The 25,690-nt window shown below is 43.0% G+C and overlaps 2 protein-coding genes across 7 annotated transcripts in view; both read right to left on the minus strand.

Moving 5' to 3' along the window:
* The window catches only part of LOC307221401 (membrane-spanning 4-domains subfamily A member 4D-like), a 27,395-nt gene extending 20,367 nt beyond the window's left edge, over positions 1 to 7,028 (minus strand). Inside the window, exons 1-3 of one of the 4 annotated variants that reach the window (XM_079985854.1) lie at positions 6,868 to 7,028; positions 4,323 to 4,549; positions 3,216 to 3,338 (exon numbers count right to left, since the gene is read on the minus strand). In XM_079985854.1, coding sequence (XP_079841980.1) covers positions 3,216 to 3,338; positions 4,323 to 4,549; positions 6,868 to 6,991 — 474 coding nt within the window. In that variant the 5' untranslated portion in view covers positions 6,992 to 7,028. Of the gene's footprint in view, positions 1 to 3,215; positions 3,339 to 4,322; positions 4,603 to 5,255; positions 5,480 to 6,867 lie in introns of those variants that run through there. The other 3 variants (XM_079985857.1, XM_079985855.1, XM_079985856.1) reach the window with 3 other exon arrangements.
* A 6,378-nt stretch (positions 7,029 to 13,406) lies between these two features.
* Positions 13,407 to 24,331, minus strand: LOC307204896 (membrane-spanning 4-domains subfamily A member 15-like). Of its 3 annotated transcripts, none has more exons than XM_079957032.1 (8): positions 24,143 to 24,331; positions 22,064 to 22,313; positions 20,251 to 20,373; positions 19,662 to 19,718; positions 18,263 to 18,370; positions 16,802 to 16,915; positions 15,108 to 16,160; positions 13,407 to 14,493 (listed from the first exon to the last, which is right to left on the minus strand). In XM_079957032.1, the coding sequence occupies exons 2-7, from the start codon at positions 22,289 to 22,291 to the stop codon at positions 16,059 to 16,061; spliced, it is 732 nt and encodes a 243-aa protein (XP_079813158.1). In that variant the 5' UTR covers positions 22,292 to 22,313; positions 24,143 to 24,331; the 3' UTR covers positions 13,407 to 14,493; positions 15,108 to 16,058. The 3 variants fall into 3 exon arrangements, with proteins under 3 accessions (XP_079813158.1, XP_079813159.1, XP_079813160.1); XM_079957033.1 differs by lacking the exon at positions 24,143 to 24,331 and adding an exon at positions 23,992 to 24,136; XM_079957034.1 differs by lacking the exon at positions 18,263 to 18,370.
* Between the last annotated feature and the right edge of the window lie 1,359 nt (positions 24,332 to 25,690).

The following is a 25,690-nucleotide window of genomic DNA, read 5'->3' on the forward strand; positions in this document are numbered from 1 at the left end:
CTGTAAGGTTGTTTAATCCAGAGACCCTGGTGTGGCCTTCTTAGTGTGAAGGGCACTGTGGGGCTGGCGCAGGCCGCAGCCTCCTAAAAGTGATGGTAGAAGGCCCTTAACTTATGACATTCTATGCTAATTCATAAATAAATAAATAAATGTAAAATAATAATAATAATAATAATAATAAACCATAAAAAAAAAAAAACAAGAAGGAAGAAAATTAAGAAGTATCTGTTGGTCCGAGGACAAGGCCCAGTTATTTACAGCTGCATACTCCATTGCCTTTGGCGCTATGCGCAGTGGCGAAGTGGTTTGTAAGGGCCAACCAGATTCCATTGCCCGAGGTAGTTTGAGAGACCTGACCTTGTTCAGATCCAATTTAGTCCTGCATGTCCAATGTTCCAAAACCGATCAGCAGTAAAGGACACTAAACAATTCATGTACATGGGACCAACCGTCTCAGGTCCATTCCTCGAACATTGGGATGGCTCCGGCCTTGCACGGCATCAGTCCATGCACGTTATGCGAAGGGCGATTGCTGCCTGAGGTTTACCCTCAGCTAAATTCACGGTTAACTCCTTTCGGATTGGGGCCGCCACCACAGCAGTGCATTTGGGACTTTCATCTGAAAGGATGAAGGACTTGGGGGCAGTGGAAGTCTGATGCATTAAGGGAAGTCTGATGCATATAAAGGATATATTCATAAGACCTTGTGATTGTTCACAGTATACCTGACCTGGCTTTGTTACCTTCTTTTGCTTTCAGGTGACGTTGTGATGCATATTTGGAGTATAGGCCCTGCACCGTCCACTGGGATATAAACCATGCCGCTAATGGGGACCTAGGGTGCAGGAGCTACGAGGGCGCGCATCTGGATAATCGGGCACAGCATGGTGCATTGGGCCAGGGTCCGCGCCATCAATTCCGGTCTCGGGCCGCACCTTAGCTACATAAATATATCTTGGATCTCTCGAAGGAGAATGCGCTGGGCCAAAAAATGTTCCCCGCTATTAGGGCCAGAGAGGCGGCGGAGGGGCCCCCAGATGCTTTAGATATCCAATTAGGCGAAAAGTGTTAGCTTACAGAAAGGCAGTCGACTTGATGTGGCATATCTTTAGTGACTTGGAGGAACTTAAGGCCTCTTACCCAAACGTCACTACTAGTTTATTTGGGGCCTCGTGGATGGAGAGGCGGGTTTGGAGAGATTGCAGGTGCCCGATAGCCATAAACAGGGCTAGGAAAGCCTGGCTTTGGGCGGTGGTGCGTAGAGTGGCAGCCCTGGGTGGGAGTGGCGTTGAGGGCCCACCCAGTGCCATGGTCATCCAGCTGAGTGAGAACGACTTGGCGTATAGGAAAGGGGTGGACTTGATATGGAACATTATCAATGACTTGGAATTGTTGAGGGCATCCCATGAAAACATTACAATAATCTGGTCATCTTTGCTGGAAAGGCGATGTTGGAAAGGGATGCAGAAAAACCCGTGGCTGTGAACAAAGCTAGGAGGATTGTGGAGCGCACGGTGGCTCGTAGAGTGGCCGCATGGGGCGGTCGGGTCATTCAGCACCCATGCATACGGTTTGACAAGGAAATGCTTTATCACTGGGATGGCGTGCATACGGTTTGACAAGGAAATGCTTTATCACTGGGATGGCGTGCATCTATCTGATGCTGGCAATGCTATTTGGTTGGCAGATAATTTTCAAGGCGTTAGGGATTGGTTACAGGTCTGAGGGTATTGGCGGCGAGCCGGCTTGCGGCTCGGTGGCGGTAGGCATTGGCCGGGGTATTATCATGCAGATGAGGTTGGGGGGGAGGAACGCCATCACCTCCCCCAATGCTTGAAGGGTAGTTCGTTAAAGGACTCCGAGGGGCGACGCCTCGTCCGAAACCTACGGAGGCTAGGGCCTAAAGCGCGCCCCCGAGCGGTAACCCCTTGGGGAGCGCCCAGGGATATGCATCTCGGGTGGCTCCCCCTGTTGGTGTTTAACCCTTCCCGGTCAGACCGGATAGTCGGTTAGGGCCAATGCCTAAAGCCAATACCCTTCTTTCCTGTAATCAATAAAGTTGTGGCCATTTTTCGCCCATTAACCTAAAACTCTGTGTCCGTTGTCTTCATTTATTCCACCTGTGGGGGGGAGGGAATAGCCACACAATGCCCCTTCCGACCTTCAGGAGGAGGGGGGGTTGTGGGATCACGACCCCGCCCACACTCTGCGAGGCTGGCGTCAGCCTCGCAGGAGACAGGGATTCACCCAATTAGCATACCCTGTGGCGCCAGCCAATTGGCTGGCGGCAGGGGCGGGCCTTCCTAGGGCCACTTAAGGTCAGGGCAGCCCCTGGCTCACCCCCTTTCTTCCCTGGAGACGACGCAGTTTCCCACCCACCCGCCCTTTAGGTTTTGCCACTGACCTTGCTATGGGCTTCGGCTGGTCGCCGCAAGGGGCCTGGTAGGAGTTTTTCCATTTGGCTAATTGGCTGGTTTTGTGAGCCACTTGGTTTTTTCGCCTACCTCGTAGCAAATCGTCACAACTCCCTCGGTTTTGGCGGTAGGCATTGGCCGGGGTATTATCATGCAGATGAGGTTGGGGGGGAGGAACGCCATCACCTCCCCCAATGCTTGAAGGGTAGTTCGTTAAAGGACTCCGAGGGGCGACGCCTCGTCCGAAACCTACGGAGGCTAGGGCCTAAAGCGCGCCCCCGAGCGGTAACCCCTTGGGGAGCGCCCAGGGATATGCATCTCGGGTGGCTCCCCCTGTTGGTGTTTAACCCTTCCCGGTCAGACCGGATAGTCGGTTAGGGCCAATGCCTAAAGCCAATACCCTTCTTTCCTGTAATCAATAAAGTTGTGGCCATTTTTCGCCCATTAACCTAAAACTCTGTGTCCGTTGTCTTCATTTATTCCACCTGTGGGGGGGAGGGAATAGCCACACAACTTGTATATAACATATACCGTACATGCATTTCTTTCATTTTTTTTTAGAACTCAGGGCATGACACATTATTTCCTTTCCTTTCACTTCATAATAATTCTATGACAATTCCATTTTGCAGAAATAAAGCAAAGGGTGACAGTGGCTTATTTTCCCTGCTGTTAGGCATCTGCACCCAAAAAGTCAAATGCTGAATAGCCATTCTAATCTGGATCTCTTCCTCAAGGTTTAAAGTCACAGAACCATGGGCACTGAAACAAACTTCATTCTCAAAGGCAAGTAATACTTACAAATATTCCACTCCAGAATGGATAGCCTGTAATAGAAGTGAAAAGTTTGTAGTATCGTCGAAAATGAACAATTACAATTGTCCCCAAGCTAATGTAGATCAGTCCCAGCATGACCTGGATAGCCTGTGAGAAAAAAGTACAGACAAGATCAAACATTCCCCTCCAAGGTGGCTTACGTATTAAAACAACAGTACATCAACTGTGAGAGAACAAAACAACATCCTTGAAACTCCCGAGTATTCTATAAAAATTCTGCTGCCCTTCAGATATTGCTGGTCCCCAACGCCCATCAGCCCCCATGGTCAATGGTCAAGTATGGTAGGAATTCGGGTCCAACAGCCTCTCAAGAACCGCAATTTAACCACACTTGCTCTGAAGCACATTTTATTAAAAAAAAAGGAAAAGTAAGAAATCCCCTCTAAAAGCTGCTTAAAACAGCTTTCCAAAAAGGTGTGATTGTGGTGGATTTCTGGATGCCAACATGTAAGAAGTTTCTGAAGCCTGGGGCAGCCACTGGAAATCCCTACTGCTGAGTAAGTGAGCGTCCATGGGACAGGGCTGCCATACGTCCAGATTCGGCCCTCAAAAAGCTCAACAACTTTGCCCAAAAAAGCTTTGGATTTTCACTTTTTGAAATATGGCAACTCTACCATGGGATTGAAGATTTGCTCTGCTCTTCTCCCTCCCCACTCCTGCTAAGAAGAGGCATAAAGACAGATAACAAGAGAGATAGGAGAAACCTCCAGATGTTATTTCTATCAACTCCAGCTCTCTCTTGGCCTCAAAAACTTGACAGATACAACTTTCACATGGTGAATATCATGGGTGCCTTGGACTATCAGTTTTCAGAACCCAGTCTCATCAGGAATTACCCTGAAAATTTCACTGCTCCTCTGTATGTTTGAGTCAGTTGGCCAGGCAGTCAGTGAGGGCCGAAAGTATTGAAATATCACTAACAAAGTCACATTGGACCAGAGGATAATCTGGTTGACTCTTTGTCTGGTAGTACCCTGGTAAGATACCCCCATGAATCAATTTAGTCCTTCCTACACTCTTGGCAGGAAAGTACCACCATTCCATGGACCTGAACATATCAAAGAAACTTACCCCTAGAGTCTTGATCTCTATTTTATGGAGTTTCTTCAACAAATCTTCTTGAATCTGTTCGTTGTTGGAATCTCCAGGCAGTTGACCTACATTTTGTATACATTGCACTGTCCCTGCTGGTTGAAGTCCAGGGAAATCCTCACCGGCTTGGATAGCACCATCAGAGGGAATCAACACTACTGTTCCATTAGACTTGATCACTGGATCTGTTGGCATAGCTGATATGTCTGCAAAATGCAACCCATTTGGGGTGGGGGATGAAAATTTCAGCCTCAGTTTCCTAAAATATTAAAGGGACACGGCAGTACCCTTTAGTTAAGGCAATTGGCAAACAAAAATAACACCCTTGCCATGATAAGCCTCACAGTCCTATAGCTTATAAAAGTGATGCCTGCAGAGCCAATGACTTAAAATTTTTGGATAGAGATAATCTTTCATTAGGACCATCAACATTTCATAAGTCAATGCAGGATCAAAAAAACAAAAAAAACAAAACACCATAGGGTATCTACATTTCACCCTCCACATCTGGATTTAGGCAGATGGACCAAGGAAATTTGTGGGTACATGGAGTCATAAGAAAGCACAATTTGTGACATTGCACATCATTATTGATCATGGAGTCTGTTAAGACATCAACCTTAGCTTCCAGTCTTCTAGCTGTGTAGAGCTGGAGTCAAGATGAGAGGTGTTTTCACCATAATCTCTAGTGCAGTACACAGTTCTGACTTCAGTGAGAGAGTCTGCTCTTGAAATCTGAAACCCACAGCAAAACTCTTGACTGTTAACAAGGCTGGCCCAACACCTTTCCATAATATGAGAATCAGGGGTCAACCCAAAAGGTTTTGCTGCTAGAAGCAGACCATTAAATACTTATCCAGCACTGTTAGGACCAACTCTAGTAAACACACAAAAGTAGTGTAAAATTCAAACCTTCCACAAACTCCAATAAGGTCAGATGTACCTTCAGTTCTTTGAAAAGGTTCTGGTTATTCAGCAGTGAAGGGAAATCCCTCTGCACATGCTCAGAAGCACTTGGTTATTCCTTCAAGTCTTACAGATATGAGCCTTGGATCAGATTAACTACTCTCCCCAAATACCTTAGCTCACATCTAAGCACATTACACTCCCTGATATGCTTGTTCTCAGCCTGATAATCTCTCTACAAAGCGATAATGAAAACAGTGCTTATTGTTGGAAAATAGGAAGTAGAATGGAGTTGTTTCAAGTTACTCTTTTTAGGATGTGGTTTATCCAACCAACCAAGTATTTGCAAACTTGCTTTAGTGCAATAAGCCTAATATTGCAATAAGCCTGATATTGCTGTAATCTTCAATTTGTAACTACAGATAGTTATAGTAAATGAAGTCAGCTATTATTCAGATCTAATGTTACACATGGCATACCTTCAAAAACGCTTTTTAAATATATTTCCCTCATTTTGCTGATGTTCTTATTATAATTTTTACCTGCCCTTCAGCAGCAGGTCCAGGGTGAGTTGCAACAATTTAAAAATCATCATCACTATTATTATTACAGTGGTACCTCAGGTTAAGTACTTAATTCGTTCCGGAGGTCCATTCTTAACCTGAAACTGTTCTTAACCTGAAGCACCACTTTAGCTAATGGGGCCTCCTGCTGCCGCCACGCCGTCAGAGCATGATTTCTGCTCTCATCCTGAAGCAAAGTTCTTAACCCGAGGTAATATTTCTAGGTTAGTGGAGTATGTAACCTGAAGCATATGTAACCTGAAGCGTATGTAACCTGAGGTACCATTGTACTTTATTTTGTCTAGCTGAAGCCATTATAAAAAAGAAAAATACATAACCAGAATGAACATAGAAAAGAATACTTTACACAGTTAAAATAATTATTTAAACCAAACATTTGCTCAGAAAAGAGTTTGCTCCCCTGAAGAACTTATCATCTCCACAAATGTTTCTCCTTAAAATTGCTGCTCTAAAGGCAAAACAGGTCACTTTTTTTAGAGGTATAGGGGACTCATCCCCTGATAAAAAGTTAATTAAATATCCAATTGATCTGTCTATTTGGAGATTTAAATCTTTAAACAAGACTGCTCTTAAATTTATGTAGATTAAGGCAAACCACTAAGACTTTGGGTAAGTCTTCAGGCACATTTCCTCGATATGAGCAAACTCTCTCTTCATAGCAACAGTGTCCTTCAACTATGGCAGAGTGGATTGACTGAAGCCGCAGAGCTGCAAAGTCTTTTCTTCATTTGATATTTGTGATGTTGGTTACTTAGTGCGGGCACGGAGTCTAAATGGGAAGCTTGGCATACAAAGTGGCACATTTAGACAGCCAGGCAGAAGTGTGATCAGCATAAAAACCATGCTTTGAAATGTGAGATTTCATGTGGTGAGATGCCATCTCAAAGCCTAATGAATTCAGAATGTCCAAAGAGTGGCCGTATTCACTCAATAACTTGAAGCATTTCTTGATTCCAAGATGGGACCGCTCTAATGTTAAGACTCAGCATCTCATTGAAAGCAGAAATTACTAAAATGGGCCTTATCCCCCTGACCTTTGAGGCATAGCTTCTTCCCCCAGTTCAGATGGGTCTTGCAGGTGCCTAGCTCTGCCTCCGGCACAGCCACTTTCTCCCACAGGGTCACCACTTCAGCACTCGACGATGGAACTTCAGACATCCTTCAGCTTTCACTGCAGATGCAGCAGCCGAACAAAGCAAGCCAGAACCAAGCAACCGTAATGACTGCTAGTCAGTACCCACAACCCCTCAATGCCCCTCGCCGCCAGACAGCAGTCTTGTGAAAGGCCCCACTCCCTTCACTCTTTCACCCACCGCTTTATTTATAGGGGACCCACTGACTGAGATATGGGGGAATGGTGGAAGACTTTCTTAGGGGCATTCAAGTGACCCAGATCTTGTTTTCATAACAACAGGAAGTGCTACCATATTGAATGGGGTAGAATGTGTTAGAGTGAAGCACAGATCAGAACTTCCAGTAACACGTTGAAATGCTGTACTGAAGTGAAGACCCCTTGGGAATTCAGACCTCTGTGTGACAAAATGAGAAACAATAATGGCTTAAGGGTTTTTGTTAGAGTTCCAGCATTTTCAGGGCAGTTGGAGACTATGCAATATCGAAGGGCAAGGATACTCCAGCCTTCACAGAACAAAGACCACCTTCCAAACAAAGCATGGAAGACTCAGTTTCCTTTGGAGAGCTCAAAAATAGCAGTAAGATATTTATTCTGGAGAATTTCCAGATTTGTTTTTTCGAAGAGTTTCCCATATTTGTGCACCATAACAGATTTGTGAGAAGTCTTTGGCTTCAAAAATTTTGAGGGCTGGGGGAATGTGTCTACCTCCTTTGCTCCAATAAAACCTTGATAGAGAGTGATAGAGTGTGTAATAATTTATACTCTAAAAATGGGAAGGCACCTGGGGAAGAGGGAATAATTGCAGAAGTGTGTAAAGCCAGAGGCAGATCTTCTATAAAACTAATGAATCTTAGTTTAGGGTCCCTAATTCCAGAGGGGCACCAGAAGTGACTTTAGTCCACATTGCTTAAAATTTTGGGGTCTAGTTGACCCAATTTGAGTTGCATTACTCAAATTTATTTATATTTTTGTTGCATATATTTCAACAATCCTAAAATTTGAGAGTCAGTAGCACATATGTTGTAAAGGTGTGGTGATCTGTCATGCAACAACCCCATTGAAGAAGATAACAGGGGTTACCCAGATCTCGTTGCTATTTGCAAAGGGGTCCCCATAACAGTTCAAGCTTCAGGGCCCCCAAAATGTAGGTCCACCACTGTATAAAGCAGCCCTCTATTGATGGATCTCTATCCTAGCAGCTCTATTTACAGAAATTAATATTAGCAGTCACTTTCCCCCTCAATGGAATATTCGTATAGTCATTTCTATATTTCAGAAAGATGATCCTAGCAAATCAGCCAATTATCGCCCTATTAGTTTGTTGCACATCTCATTGAAAATATATAACAAATACTTGTTAAGTAAATCACATTATTGGCTTACGTCTAGTGAGATGATAGCAGAAGAACAGGAGGGTTTATGTTGTAATCACTCAACTACTGCTCCCTGCTTTGTACTTTCCCATCTGGTACATAAATATGTAAAACTCAAGTGCAGATGTTTATTTGGAGTGTTTACTGACTTTTCAGCAGCTTTTCAAATCAGTATTAAAAACACATAAAATAATTTACTGTCACAGGAAAAGGGACGGTTCTATTGTGTGTAATTCCTCAGGTACAGGAAGAAACAGAAAGTACTGTCAGCATGGCAATGTCCTTTCCTCATAAACTTGTTGAAATCACTGTAGTTCTCAATTACATTTGTACGTACAGATAAGAGTTACGATAGTCAAAGAACATTCAGATTTAATATTACACATGACATATCTTCAAAAATGCTTTTTAAAGCTATTCTCCTTGTTTTGTTTATGTTCTTATTAAGCTTTTCACCTGCTCTTCAGTAGCTGGTCCAGGGTAGGTCCCAACAATTCAAAAATCAGTATTGAAAACAGTGAAAATAAATTTACTGTCACAGGAAAAGGGAGGGTCTATTGTGTGCAATTCCTCGGTGGATGTGTGTAAATCATCACCACAGGAAAAAAAGGGAAGTGCTGTCAGCATGGCAATGTCCCTTCCTCAATCGTCCATCTGACAAAATCTTCTTGCTCAACCTGTAGTGGAGGGCCAACGAAAACTCACACTAGATGATTATAGGAATACCAAGTTCCTCATATGAGACATGAATGCATGCTCATATTCTACCACTGATATGCTCAAAATATTAGAAGTGTATTAAGCACTTGGAGGCTCTTCGGTTAATTGCCAGTCAACACTTACCACGTACTCTCCAAAGTCTTGTACTGATTTATCTACCGATGTTTAATGCTTTAGACAATGTTCAGGCCTGTTTTTGGTAATTTTTTTTGTACTGAAATGTGTTGTATCAAAAATCTTCATGCAATGCACTAGTTCACTGTACATTCCCCCGATTGTGAGTTATGTGCTTTTGTTGAACAATACGGGAAACCCATCCTAGAAACCTACCAACTAATGCTATGGCCATTACACTCCCCACCCCATATATGACTTTCTCTGACGAGAAGGGCAAAGTTTGGTGGTGGTGGTAGGGACTCATCATGTAGCTGGCTACCATTTCAAGATCCCTTCAAAATGACAATTCTTCGTAACATTTTGTGGCATTCTGTTAAGAACAGCATCCCTGACTGGCAACAGCTATTAAAAATGGGCTTGATTCTCTCACTCCCCAAATAGGGGAGCCATGCCTTGGGTAGAGTGAGGCAGCAAGATGTGTTTTTTTCCTTTTAAAATATTTTTTAAAAACAGCTGCTACATGTGAGGACAGTGGAGGGTCATCGTTTCCACTTCAGCATTTAAAATTAAAGCTGTGGGAAAGGTTATGGACCACTGGAATGAAATTCACGGCATGTAATGCCCTGAAGGAAAATATTATGAAAATGATATATAGGTGGTACATGACCCCAGTCAAACTTGCAAAAATATATCATCGGTCTGATAATAAATGTTGGAAATGTAAGGAGGCTGAAGGGACATTCTTTCATCTCTGGTGGACTTGTCCAAAAGTGAAGGCCTTCTGGGAAATGATCTATAATGAGTTAAAAAAGGTGTTTAGATACACCTTCCCTAAGAAACCAGAGGCCTTCCTCCTGGGCATTGTGGACCAAAAGGTGTTAAAGAAGTATAGAACTTTTTTTATGTATGCAACTACAGCAGCAAGAATACTCATTGCAAAATATTGGAAGATACAAGACCTTCCCACGCTGGAAGAGTGGCAGACGCAGTTGATGGACTATATGGAACTGGCTGAAATGACTGGCAGAATCCGAGATCTGGGAGAAGAGACAATGGAAGAGGACTGGAAGAAATTTAAGGACTATTTACAAAAACATTATAAGTTGTATGAATGTTAAGAATCTGCATGACTTGGAAATTTTAGCTCCTGCAATTAGATTAGGAAAATAGAAAGTTAAGTTATAAGTAAGAAAAAGTTGAAATTTAAAGTTATTTTATGTATTATCTTAAGGTATAAATATTTGACAAAAGGTACTTTAAATTTAGAAGTAAAACACTCTGAAAGATATAAATAAGATACGAAACAAGGTAATAATTTGCTGATATGTTTATTGTAAAGAACGCAGGGTGAGGGAGATGTGGGGAAGTCCAGTTAGTAACCTAAAAATGTATTTTGAAAGTTGGATTGTTTTTCTTTCTTTCTTTTTTCTGGCTTGTCCTTCTTTTTCTTTTCTGTAAACTGAAAATGTAATAAAAATTTTAATAAAAAAATAATAATAATAATTATAAACATGCGAAGGGGAGAATGAGAAAGGAAATAGAGTAAAAGAAACCGTCTCTTTCACCGCCACTCTGGTGAGAGCCCCTCCACATTAACCTCCAAAATGGCTGCCTCAGCTTGTCAATGATTAATGGGATTATTATGAAAAACTGGGTGTGTGGTTTTTTACTGTCTGCCTGTGTCATTTCCTTTGATTTGAGAAATGCAAATAGCTATTCTCATAAAAATGCTTATGAAGAACCTGAGGTCTTGATAGATCATACACAGTTTTGAAAGGTTTTGGGGAAATGTATTTGTAGAAATATATTTAATTACAATGCAAACAGATACCATGACTCCAGGATATGTTGCAAATGAGAAATAAAGAACGCACAATACAGCTATTAACTACTGCAAGAACAACCATTGCCAGGTCATGGAAATAATTACAACTATTGACTTTGGCTCAATGCAATTTGGTAAACAGCACTATTGGAAAAACTGACACAAAAATTAAAAGGAGCAAAAGGCCCAAAGAAACATGACAATTTTTATGCAATTTGGTGTGATGTTATTGATTATATGAATAATGAGACGTATGAAAGAACAGGACCCATAGTTAACAGCACAGTTTGGAATGCATGAAGCATATATTTTAATTACTCCCTATGAATTCCTATAAATCCCTGTACAGTGGTACCTTGGTTTTTGAACGTCTCGGAAGTTGAACATTTTGGTTTTCGAATACCGAAAACCCAGAAGTACCGTATTTTTTCTGAAGCAGAGCGCCCCGCGCTTCGGGCAGATATCCTTTTCTCCTCTAAAAACTACGGTAGGTACGTTTTTAAAAGCTCGGGCTTCCCCTGCGGCTGGGGAGGGGGATAATTTTTTTTTCTTTATTCCCCCCCCCCAAAAAAAATAGGTGTGTCCTATGGGCCGGTGCATCCTATAGGGCGAAAAATACGGTAAATGCTTCCATTTTCAAACACACTTTCTGTTGCGTGTACATGTTATTTTTCTTAATTTTCTGCGGACTGCCCTTAGCGCCTCAGTTTTCCAAAGTCTCGGAACTCGAACAGTATTCCGGAATGGATTACGTTTGAAAACCAAGGTCCCACTGTAAATTAAAATTGTTATTAATACAAAATACCTTTTACTGTTAACAATCTAAGCATGCACATTATTATACATCATTTCATATCTGTAATAATTATACTATATATATTTAACAAAACACTGTTAATAAATTCAAAAATGCTTATTTGCACATATACTGTTGTTTTATTTTAATTCTCAATTTATGTAACTGTTGCATGTTGTTTGTCTAAATGTAATAAATATAATTATTATTTTTAAAATAAAAAGATATGGTTAAGCCTATACTGATACTTGATTTATCCATTAACTTCTTTAATGTCTATGTTCAGCACAAAACACAGTTTGGTATGTGGGAGCAAATAACTACACACAGACACAAGGTGGGGTTTAAAATCGCCACACATTTACTGGTTACAGTTTATAGAGATCGGCATGGTAACATAGGTGCCATCTTGCACTGAAGATTGTGGGTGCCCACAACGAAGGGCTTCAACTTTGCCCATTGACTTTGTGGGGGCCCAGTGCATGGTAAGGAGTAGAGATTCATTCATGAAGAAGAAGAAGAAGAAGAAGAAGAGGAGGAGGAGGAGGAGGAGGAGGAGGAGGAGGAGGAGGAGTTTGGATTTGATATCCCGCTTTATCACTACCCGAAGGAGTCTCAAAGCGGCTAACAATCACTCTGTGAGGTGAGTGAGGCTGAGAGACTTCAGAGAAGTGTGACTAGCCCAAGGTCACCCAGCAGCTGCATGTGGAGGAGCAGGGAATCGAACCTGGTTCACCAGATTACGAGTCCACTGCTCTTAAGCACTACACCACAGCAGTTTGGTTGCTGGCTGATGTCCCCATCCAAACCCATATCCTGGGATAACATTAAAGGGAGTTGCCTGTTTCATGCCCCACCCCCTGACACTAAGGACCCACCTTATTTCTATGATTGTAAATTTCTTTAAAATGTTATCAATATTGTGTTTTAATTGTTGTAACCCTCTCTGTGGCCCTTACATTAAGTACTAGGAGGTCATAATATTTACTCATGTCTTCTAGGTCATATTTAAGATGAAGACTCATGCGTGGGTCAAGATAATTCAAATTGGGGGCCTCTTTTTATATAAAGTTACGCCAACTTCACTGATCCTCAGAAATAAACTACAGAAAAAATTCAGATCGGTATCCATTGTTACAATGTATATTGAGATGCATGTCCTAAGCAAGAATGGTGAGAACTTCCAGCAGGTGACAAAAGTAATTATTTCTATTCACTAATCTAACAAAAGTTGCAGCAATAGCACATAGCCTGAGTGGACATATTGCAAAAACGTGGTAATTCTATTTTTGAGATCGCTGATTGTTACCATTAGGCATTCTTACTGGATCTGTTGCAGTAGCTGAGATGTCTGCAAAAGACAACCTAAGTAAACAAATGAAAACTTATGCCTCAGATTTTTTTTTTGGGGGGGGAGCATAGTTACCCCTTTTTTAAAGTGAGTTGCAAAAAGATTTTAAAAAGCAAACAAACAAAAAACAGTGCCACTGGCAGGCTATTTTGCACCCTAGGCAAGGCTAACTGCTTACACCTCCCCCCATTTTTATTTTTACTAACTTCAATTTTCAAAAACAGATGTCGTTTAAAAAATACGAAAAGCACAAGACTTGAAACTGCTAAATTTATTTTAAGTTGCAAGAATAAGTAATACAGCAACCTTTGGTTACCTTTCTGAAATGGATTAAGTACATAAACCTGTTGAAATCACTGCAGCTCTCAATTATAGTTGTATGTACAGATAAGAATCACAATAAATAAAGTCAAAGATCATTCAGATTTAATATTACACACGACATGCCTTCAAAAATGCTTTTTAAAAGCTATTCTCCTTGTTTTGTTTATGTTCTTATTAAACTTCTCACCTGCTCTTCAGCAGCAGGTCCAGGGTGGGTTCCAACAGTTTAAAAAATCAGTATTAAAAACAGTGAAAATAAATTTACTGCCACAGGAAAAAGGAGGGTCCTATTGTGTGCAATTCCTCAGGGGATGTGTGTAAATCCTCGGTATAGGAAGAAACAGGAAGTGTTGTCAGCATAGCAATGTCCCTTCCTCAACTGCCATTTTACAAAATCTTTTTACTCAACCTGTAGTGGAGGCACTGAAACTCACACTGGATGAATGTAGGAATATGGAGTTCCTCATCTGAGACATGAATGCCTACTCATATTCTGCCACTGATAGACTCAAGATATTAGCAAGTGTATTAAGCGCTTGGAGGCTCTTTGGTTAATTGCCACTTACGTATTTTCAAAAGCCAAGTACTGGTGGATGTATCCACAGATTTGTAATGATTCAGCCAACAGTCAAGCAACAAGCTTATTGGTTACAGGTTACAGAGAGACCGGCACGGTATTATCATCAGATAAAATCTATTTTCACCGGTTCCCAAATCCAAAAAGGACACACAGTGGGTGGAGAGGTTCAGGTCTTTATTGCTATAGGAATAGTGGCTCAGTTTGGGTTTCTTTCCAAAAAGACTAAACAAAAGCAACACTCAAAAGTAGAAAGCATTTATACAGAGTTGCAGAGCATGACACCACCCATGTCTGATTCCTCCCACCCCTCCCAAGCTTGCACATGGGCACTAGGTACCAATTGCCAATAAAGCAAAATGCTTGCTTGAAGCCCTATCTGATTTGATGGTTGCTCTTCTACTTGCAAAGCAGTTGCTTTTAATATAAACTTTTGTGCTTTCTGCTGGGCTGAACTCATAGCTGTCAACTTACAGATTTGAAAATAAGGGACCAGCAGCCTTGAAAATAAGGGACCAGCAGCCAAAATAAGGGACCTGCAGCCTCACCTGTTCCAGACACTCCAGTCTTCCTGTCCTCCTGCTGTCTGGTCAAACTCATGCTGGTAGCTTCGAGAACACTGTCCAACCAACTTTGTAAACAGAGGTTCAACTGAATAGAATCTGAATCACATGCACCACAAGGCCTATGCACCCTCAACTTAAGATGGCTCCCCGGCCTGGCTCTGCACTGCAAAGTTTGCAGCAGCACGTGCAACAAAATGGCGTCCAGCATTCAAAAAACCCCTCAGCTTGCATTAACTAGCCACACACAAGGCATGCAAGCTCCACCCCCCAGTCATTCTTAGACTTCTTATTGGGTGAGCAACACAGCCAAGCAACACAGTTGGAGCTTTCCTCCTCCCTGGCCGGCAGGGAAGGAGGGAGAGGAGCTGCTTTCTTTGAAATTTAAGGGACATCATTTAAGGGACATTTAAGGGACGTCCATCAATAAGGGACAGCAGCGGGACATGGCGCTGGAATAAGGGACTGTCTCTTCAAATAAGGGACACTTGACAGCTATGGCTGAACTGGTGGTTTTAGGCTGAAACCGGAGAACACAGGAAGTTAGGCCACTATACAGAGTCAAATCATTGGGTTCATCCAGCTTGGTGATGTCCACACTGACAGGCAGCAGCTCTCCATGCTTCAGAAATGGGGTATTTAAACAGGAGCTTCTTAAAGGCTTTCTCCCTTCCAGCATTGGGGGGGAGGGGCGTTCAGGCAGTTCTAGAGATGCTGCTGTTGCTTGCTGCCTCGACTTAAGATGTTTCACTCTTTGACACTGATAAGAGGAACTTCTCAAGTATAAACCAGGACACCCAATTTTTGGATTGACTTGCCTAAGATCCAGGACAAAGCGCAGCCTTTCGGAAATTCCCCCGGGACATCAATTCCGCCTTTGAAACCTGGTAAGATCCGGACGTATGGCTGCCCTAGTTTACAGGGAAGGGATAGTTGACTCCTTATCTGAAATCTGACAGCTGCTAGTTTATCAGACTGCTGCATAATAAAAAATATTTCTGGAAACAAACAAAAGGATGTCAGGAACTGGTGTCAGTCCTGCCATTTGTCCATCCATGCTGGGTGCTGACACTGGGCCTGACTATTAACCAATCAATCAATCAATTAAATTTCTATACCACCCTTCATCCAAGGATCATAGGACCTAGTGGTGGTTGACCGCTGTGGTGCCACTCCTTGCCGTCAATAAATTTGGGAAAAGGAAAGGTGGTGAGGAGGGTTTAGGAGAATCTGAAACTAGAGGCACCTGCTTCACCCCTGTGGTAATCAATTAATCAAATGGATTAATCTACTAACAGTTGCAGTCCTAGCACATATCCAGACTAGATGAATATATGCACCAGAAAGAAAAAGCAATTGATCATATTGACTATTGTTGCTTTGCTGCTTTTGCTTTGCTGCAGTTGCACTTCCCAGAACTTCACACTTGGGTTCTTTATTCTGTCTATGGAGAAAAATCCATAGGATCATAGCATGGAGGAGCAAGATTGTTTTCTGTGGGAATCAAGGCATCACTGCTGACAGAGTTTGGCACAAAAACCACTGCCTGCAACATTGAAATTCAGAAATTCAGTATAAGAAACACTTTTATTGTTGTTGCTATTACTTTTGTTGTCATGATGGATTACCTCAATACATTCTGGTTTCTGTTTTGTGTGAGTTTGCCCGTGAGTTTGCTCTATCACAGTTCTGTACAAAGTAATTTAGGTGTAATGGTTACAGTATTGCAGTAGGACTGGGGAGACCTATCAGCTGTGTATGCATTACCATTTACTCTGGCTCCAGAGTGCTCACACTGCTGGTGTTTGAAGCCATGGTCACATGGCATTAACCACAATCCATATCTACCCTGTGTAGTTTCTTGAGAAATGCTGGTGTTTGTCGTGTTTTCCCTCAAATCCATCTGACTGCACAAAACCACAGCACAAAAACAAACCAATAACCCACAAACACATTTAAAAGGCCATAGAATATTAATCAGCCACACACCTGGTCATAGAGAAATGTTTTCACCTGGCACCTAAAGATATGTAATGAAGGCTCCAGGGGTGTAGGTGTGTGAGAGAGAGAGACCCATGCCACTCCTTAAAGGCTAGAATATATAAACATGGGAAATGAAAAGTCAACTCTTCTTTGGGATCCTCAATAAGATTTGCTTAAACTCCAAGCAAGTTATCAAGCGCTTACCGTCTCAAGATTATAGAAGTTCTCCTGGCACCCAATGTGTGACATCAGAACAGTGATGCAGAACTCCAGCAAGCTGAACAAGAGCAGCAGGAAAGAGAGACCAAAGCCTATGTTCTTCAAAATAAAAGAAGTACCTTTAATCTCTCTCTCTCAGCCCTTCTAACTAATTCAGCCACAACATTAGGAAGTGTGCAAGTAACCATCTTCTGGATGCTACTGAGTTGAAGATGTAAGTGAAAAATTCGCCCTGGGAAGGGCTTGGGCACCAATGACAATTACCTGGTCATGAGTTATGCCTGACATAGATGGAAAAACCTACTGTATTGGGGTGGGGAATTATAATGCTGCACACAGTGCTATTTTTCTAGAAATAGAGGTGCTGGAACTCACCATTAACTTCTCCCTTGTTCTCTTAGAATGCCAGCTGCATCCTCCAGAGAGGTGCCAGAACTCAGTTCCAGTGAGTTCCTGCTGAAAGAAGCCCTGGCTGCATCTAACACTGTGCTAACTAGCACAAGCTCTTGCACAACAAAACTGCCAGTAGACCTGTTGTTGGATTCCTTAGATGTGCAACCATGAGAAAATAGGTGCCTGGTAGCAAAAGGTTTTCTGAAACAGCAGGCAGCATATCTCCATTCTAGGTGATTATTATAATAACCCTGTTAACATTAAGGATTTGGCGCCTCAGTTGGTGTATCCCTCTCTCCTCCCTAGCCTTTTAAAATTTGTATTATGTCTTTTGATATTCTAAGCCTGAGGGCAGAGGAGGTGTTGCCTATAAGCCACTCTGGGAGCAAGATGGTTCTGTCCAGCTTGCCAGAATGCCTAGTTTCTAAAGCTGCAGCCTAAAATGCAAAAAAGGGGGGTGCATGGATAGAAGACTCAAAAGTGCAGCTTGAACTTTGCTTGCTATTTTCACTTAGAACTTGTTGGAAGGACAACAGCAGAAATCATTCCATGTGCAACTCAAGGATTAATTCTGTTACTGTTAAACTCAAGCAGCTAAGAGGGAGCGGTAGAGATGTTGCTTAGCAACCAGGAAGAGTGGCATGATATTTGCTGAGGTAGTATATGCCCTGATTGGCTGTGTAGTTCTGAGGGATGCTTGTGTATTTCTGAGGGATGCTTTTCCTCTGCATCTTTGTTTGAATGTCTTGAGGGTTCAAGTTTTGTCTTGCTCCTAAAACTGGACAAAGAGGGTGCCAGATGAGCCTCCCACAAGTGGGGAGCCATCACTGAAAAGGCCTGCTAATGTGTTGCTACCTTCCAAACCTCCCATGGCGGGGGTGCACTGAGCAGGACCTCAGATGATGATCACAGGGTCTGGGTCGTATGGGGAGGTGTGGTCCTTGAGGAACCGGGGACCTGAGCTGCATAAGGTCAAAACAACCACTTTGAATTGAGCCCTTCTTGGATGCTACCCAGAAAAGAAGTTTTGCACGGAATGCTGCATTCACTTACCTGTGAATAAGGATTGCCTCGATTGAAAGCCAGATCACTTATATATAGAATGGTGCCAGCTGCTGACATTACAGAGCTTGTGATGTGCATTCCCACACTGCATTTCGCCTAAAACAGACAAAGAGCCAGTTTACTAAAAATTACAGAGACAGAATGCAGGTCTCCTAAAAGACAAATCATTTATTACTTACTGACTGACTTAGTTGTTTTATGTTGCCTAGGGCAATGCAAAGCAACGTAAATCAATTTATCCAACAAATAGAGTCACGCTCAGTCCATGAGAAGCAAAGCACCTGTTCTGCAAGTAGCCTGAATTTCAAGCTGTATTGGAGTTTTCCTCAAGGGTCATTTAAACCCAGAGAAAAACTGAAGTGGCTGAGGGCACTGTGGTGGCACTGAACTAAAAACACAAATACAAATTAACATAAAAGCACACCACAATTTAAAAGCAATTTAAGACAACCCCACCCTACCCCAAGTAAAACGACACCCACCCCCATTAAACACTAACTTAAAACTATCAAAACAATTAAAAACAGTTTAAACGTTTCAGATAGTTGAAGCCATGGAAGCATACTCCAACCCCAAGGTCCGTTCAGCTGCCTCAGTTGTATTTCATCAGTCAGTCTGGGTCTCAGGTGCCCTCCTAGGCCAGATGGACATGGTCTGCCTGCCAGGCAGGGTTACAGGTCAGGCGAGACTCACAGCCACAGGTTTCAGGCCAGAACAAGGTGGGCTCTGAGGCATAGGGGCCAGTGGGAGGTATGCCCTAGGAGGCTAAGGCAGGCCAGGACCCACAGCCCAGGTGGGGCTTGCTAGCTTGAGGAGAAGGTGAGCGTCAAGCCCAAATGCAGTAATCAACATGCAAGACAAAAAAGTGAAGCAAATTTGGCCAGGCCATTTGGGTTTGTGGCACAAAGCCAGCACAACACTTTGGCACTGGTTTGGACTTTGGAGTCAAACAGGACGAGGTTGGGTATTTTAGCTCTTTACTTGTGACGCCGGTTTGAGTGTCTATTACTCAGTTTAGAGGGTGGCACAAAACGTGGGCTTGCAGCACAAAATGGCACAAAAATAGCACAAAACATTGGCACCTGTTTGGAGTCAATTCAACAAGGTTGTACTTTTTGGCATTAACTTGTGAGCCCAATTTGCTTTGTCAGTTACTCGGTTTGGGGGGCAGCACAAAATGCGGGGTTCACAGCAGAAAACAGCACAAAGCTAGCACAAAACTTTGGCATTGGTTTGGGGGGGATGCAGAATTTTAGGGTCACACATAAATGAAGCTGCATTTATCATTACTGCTAAATAAATTAATATTTCTCCTTTACTATCAGTAGCATGATCAATAGTGCTTCCCAACCATTAAGATTGACTGTTATAGATCTTTCTCTCTCACCAGACAGCGTGTTTGATGTTTCTCTGCTGACATCGACATGCTTCCTGAAACAATGAACTGTACAAAACAAGGGTAAAAAATATGTGTTTAACTGCAGCTCACTTCAAAAAATCCAAAACATACTCTCTATTGAGAGAAAAAACTGAGTTATAATGAGATAATAATACCTCTTCTCTCTTTATTTTATTGTGTAGATTAGTCACACCAATCACTCATTCTCTACATACAAAAGGTCAACAGCTTGATAAGAGTTAGAAAATAGATACTCTTTTAAAACTCCGGATTCATAACCAGAAACACAGAAAAACAATGACCGCTCCCCACTTAAAACGGGGGGCGCCCTTTGCGTGGACGCGTGCAGCCCTGGATCTGGAGTGGCCCCATCAGCATAGGCTTTGCCTTCCCTCAGGTGGGATACCTGGAGGTCCCCGCCTACCCCAGTGAGTTGTCCAATCCCACCTGGGGGAAGCATTGCCAGGGAAACCAGGCCAGGTAGGGGGAGGGATTACCTGCCCACACAATAGAGGGTGGATCTTACCAGAAACACAGAAAAACAATGGCTCTCAAAGGTAAATGAAATACTACTTACAAATGCTCCACCCCAAAATGGATAACCTCCAACAGCAGCAAAAGATATATAGGAGTGACCAATAAGAAAAAGTAGGAGCGCTCCAAAGCCGATTTGCATTAATCCAATTAAGATCTGGACCGTCTATTAGAAGAAAATGTGCAAACAAGGTAAAATAATTCTGCTCGTTCCTCAAAAAACATGAATTTTTACTCATTAGCACAATCTGAAAAATACCCAGAAAGATTGGTCTGTCTATTCCTTTGGGTAAATAAAATTTTTAAAACAGGATAACTTCTCAAGAGGCTAGAGAGAACACCACGTGCATATAGATATATAGGCTGCATAAAGGTGGGGTGAGAGAAATTCAGAGAAAGACATTAGATTATAGCCAGACAGACTGATATTGGGACTAGTATCTGCCTCATTGTGAGGTCACAAACACAAGCCAGAAAGAGAAGGGAGGAAATCGGTATAAGCATGCATAGGACTGGCATTGCTACAGACTGGCTATGTTTGAAATGAACTGACTACCGGTAGATCTTTAAAACTGATACACAGAGTGATGCTCATTTGCAAACCTGAAGTTTCCATTAGTGGAAAACCAGAACTTTTAAAAATTTATCCTGGTCCCAGAAAAGTTCCCTGAAAATGCCACCTTAGTCACCCATTGACTTCTATGAACCTTAAACATTTTGTCTACAGTTTTTGCTCCCCATATCCAGGAATATATTTTCAACTATCTCAGTTACAGACTTCTATAGTTATCAGTGCCATAAACCTATGTAAGTGTGTGCTAAACTTTATGGATGACTTGACATTGCCTCAACTGATAGAGGGACCCATATTTTGAAGGATCCCCCCTTCAGAAGGGTTTTCTAGCAATCGTTTAGAAATAAGTGTCTCAAAATTCCTATTTTGAATTAATATGGGAGTAATTCAATCACTTTTGGGGATACACTATTTCCCCTCTGTTTGGGGGTGAGGAAGAAATCTTCTCCCTAGACTACTAGCTGACTTGTTAAGAATTCCTGTAATGTCCATTTCAATGTCCCCATGACCCCGTTTGATCAGTCACTGAGTCAGCCAATAGGGGCAAGCATCTTGAATTCATAGAAAATCTGAGAATAATCTGTATGAGTCTTCCTCAAATTCTTGCCCTCTGGATATTTTGGGCTAGAACTCACATCACCCCTGATCACTGACCATGCTGTCTGGTGCTGTCTGGGAAGGCTGATCTGGATTATCTCTTTTGGCACCACCTTTCTGAACCAATTTCTATGTAAAAATGTCTGATTATCCTTTCTATTATGTTTTTGGCACCACCATCCTTTTAAATTAATCCCTGTTGATCAGTGTAATAATATCTGGTGTTTGGTCCTTCCTGCACTGACCTCACACTTGAAGGAAAGGCACTATTGTCATTTTTTCAGCTGGAACTCACAAGAACTCAGTTCTGGCACCTCTCAGGTGAGTGCCATTGCCATTACTGTCGTACCTTGGATCTCAAACGCATTGGCTCCCGAACAAATTGGCTCCGGGACAATCGAAACCTGGATGTGAGTGTTCCGGTTTTCAAACAATTTTTGGAAGCCAAACATCTGGCGCGGCTTCTGATTGGCTGCAGGACTTCTGCAGCCAATCAGAAGCCACGCTTTGGTTTCCGAACATTTTGGAAGTCAAACGGATTTCCGGAACGGATTCCGTTCAACTTCCAAGGCACGACTGTATAAGAGAAAAAGGGAGGTGTTCGTGGTGAGTTCCGGCACCTCTTTTTCTAGAAAAACAGACTGCTTACGATGCACCTAAATGTGAGCAGATCTGACACACTTACCCCCAGAGTCTTGGTCTCCATTTTGAGGAGTTTTTGCCATGTCTTCAAGTGTTGAAGTTGGTTGCTGGGGCTTCCAACCTGCTGGCCAACATATGGCATGTATTGTACTGCCCCTGCTGGTTGGATAACAGCACCAGGGATCTGCTCGCCTGCCTGGATTACGTTCGCAGCAATTGCAGGAATGTACACCACCGTTCCACTAGCCATTCTCCCTGGATGCGTTGCCATTGTTTAGGTATCTTCAAGCAAACTAATAAACCAAAGAAATAAACAAATGAAAGGCGGTAGTGGGGAACTCTCACATTTGGGGACAAGTTACCAACATGCACAGCCACATATTCATACATGATGTGATATATACTAAAACTGAACCCATGAAATTGTGCTTCCTAGCGGTGGGTTGACTCACGAGTCAATGGTGCATTATTTGTGAGCCATTCCTATGCTGCTTTTTGTGCCTAAGGCAGCACACACAGGAAAATAATTGAACAAGGGCAGATAAGGGACAGAAGGAAATAAACACCCATCCCCAAAACTGTTTAATTAATGCCAGGAATGGCCATTAATTACTAGTAATTTCTTTTTTGTCTAAAACAGAGTAGCCCAAACTACTAACATAGAACTTCCTTGTTTTTCAGCCCTCCCTACAGTGGGAGTTTCAGTTTTCATACCATACCATATGAGGTATTGTCTCCTCTTTAGTCAGGATTGCATTTCACAACAGTAATGCTGCATAATAAGTTTAAGTTTCAGAACAGTGGGAGAGCGAGTGTAGCAGTAAAATGCATTTTGCGGTTAGGGGAGATTCACAGCAAGGAATCAAAGGCAAATTCTTGGCTATATTCAAGATTCACCTGCAAAAAAAGGGGTGTGTTTTAAGAGGTGGTTGAGGTTATTTTGTAATACTGTGCTTCTCTCTCTTTCCGGGTGTGTAGTACACTCCCTAAACAGAGTTCCTGATTTTAGCAGAGGGTTGCCAACATTTAACTGTGACTGTGCTCTTGTGCCTTTCATGGCAGCTTCACCTAAAGTGATTAGGGGGGGATCCTGCCCATGCAAGGGCACCATCTCGCCCTCAGCATTGTGGGTGCCCAAGCACCCATGGCCCCCTGGAGCTGGCTCCTATGTGCCTATGCCCCATGTTGTGAAAAGTTCCTAGCGATTTCAGCAGATGTTGGTAAAGGCACAGGCGTCATTTTAAAAATCAGTTCCTCTATCGCAGGGACCCATTGGGGAGGCATCCACATTATTCTGCGTCCATGTTGGCTTTCTCTTCTTCTGATCTGTTGAAACTTCGCCACACAGGCCTCCATGCCCAAGGCGGCCACAAATCACAGCTTTAGCCGTTATCTTTATGAGGAGTTCCCATGGGGGAGAAGGAAACTTCAGTGGTTCAATCAGTCACTGTATACGGTAGCTTTAAATCCTGACTATAAAGATTCTTATCGGAGTTCGGCCAGCTCTCTCTGCCACTAACAATGCAAAACTAACAATGCATCTTGTGTCCTGTGCAATTGCTGGGAAGAACTGGCAGGAAGGGGCACTTGAACCTGTCCCAGCCAGTGGCGTAGCGTGGGTTGTCAGCACCCGGGGCAAGGCAAGTAATTTGTGCCCCCTAACCCATGGATTTGCGCCCCCTAACCCGTGGATTTGCGCCCCCTAACCCTAACCCCCAGATGCTGCACCCGGTGCGGCCGGCCCCCCCTGCACCCCCCACGCTACACCACTGGTCCCAGCTCACTGCCTCTTGCCTCAAAATGCCCACTACCTGCATTTCAGGAAAGAAATTGGCAGGCATTGTAAGAAGGGTGAATCACCCCTCTCGCCCCACATTTATGCCCACAGTTCCTCCCCAGCAAATGCTCCTTCCCTTGCCTCTCCCTTAGTAAGCCCGAGCTGCAACACACACCTAAATATTTTTACGGTACCTGTTTCTGCCCTTCTGCTTATTCAGGAGTGAAGGCAGAAGCTCTTAGCTCATGTTCAGGAGCTCCTTCATGCCTTTCAGAGGAGGAGAGCTGCGGATCAAAGGGAAGCACTGTTCCCCAAATTAAGATAACGCTCTCCAGATGTACTCACGTTACACCGGCAGCCCCGTGTTCCTTCAGCAGGGAGTGAAAGGCACAACACGAAGAATTTGGCCAGCCTCGTCTTGTCCTCCCCATTCCCCTTTTGGGGAAATTCGCTCCTTTTGTTGTGACGCGCATCTGGCTGCAGCCTCCTTTCCCCACCCCTGAAAGTCTTTCCATTCCATTCCTGCCAGGGAGATTCTGACAGCCTTGAGGAGCTGTGAACTTGCCAGGTCCCACATAGCTTTGCAAATGTGCCAGCAGTTTTATTGCTCAGATGTCCCACTGAAAATGGGGTGGTTGGGGGATGAGGGTGGGGAGACATCCTGCACCACAAAAGCAGGGCCGGTTTTAGGTTTGATGAGGCCCTAAGCTACTGAAGGTAAAGGGGCCCTTTATATGTCCAGCTGTCCTTTGTCAACAACAAATTGTCGCTGTTTTTTGTTTTGAATATACAGTGGTGCCCCCCAAGACGAACGCCTCGCAAGATGGAAAACCCGCTAGACGAAAGGGTTTTCCGTTTTGGAGGCGCTTCGCAAAAATAATTTTCCTATGGGCTTGCTTTGCAAGACGAAAATGTCTTGCGAGTTCCTGCGGGGTTCCCCCCCCTTTCCTAAGCCCTAAGACGCTTATCAGCTGATCCACTGATAAGCCGCTTATCAGCTGATCCGCTAAAAGCCGCTAAACCGCTAATAGCGCTAATCCGCTAAGCTGTCAATGGGCTTGCTTTGCAAGACGAAAAAACCGCTATACGAAGAGCCTCACAGAACGGATTAATTTCGTCTTGCGAGGCACCACTGTATGCTATATGGTAATGTATGGACCTAATAAGTATCTAAAGCCATTTGCACATGTAGAATGTAGGCACCTTATATATAGTAATGAGCAAAGCAGTGATATTTTAGGGAGCAGGCTAGCAGGCGGGGCCCATTACTTACATCATAGGAACCTACACAACACAAAACACTATTGCTGTATGTAGGTTTTATTTTATTTATTTATTTATTATCTTATATTTTAGAAATGTACATCCAGGTTTTTTCCTTTAAATGTTTTTTGGGGGCCCCAAGAGAGTGGGGCCCTAAGCTATAGCTTGTTTAACTTATACATAAATCCAACACTGCACAAAAGCATGCTTGTGTTCTTTACAATTTGCAGTCAACTGAGTTAGAGGCAGCACTTAACTCCACTAACCAGAGAGGGGCTGGGCCCTTGATCTATGTGGAAGTATCAGTTGGTATCTTGATTGGATTAGACATTATTTTTTTATATGCAATTAATTAATGTAACTCTCACCCAAAGTCCTTGTGCTACACTTGTTTTTATGTAGGGAATCATTTTGGCTGTTTTTTATACATCCTATTGTGAAACCACTTCAAAATTTCACTTAATAGAAAGCAGTTAATAAATGAAATAAATAATAATATTAAGCCCTGCTTCTACATGTTAACTGTGTCAGAGGAGAGAGGCTGTGATTGTTCCGTGTGGGGTGGGGAGCAGCAGCTCAGCAGCTCTTTTTCTTATGTAACTGTTCTTCCTCCTAAATAAGTCTGGCCTT

Source organism: Podarcis cretensis (genome assembly GCF_951804945.1).
Source record: "Podarcis cretensis genome assembly, chromosome: 1".
NCBI lineage: Eukaryota > Metazoa > Chordata > Lepidosauria > Squamata > Lacertidae > Podarcis > Podarcis cretensis.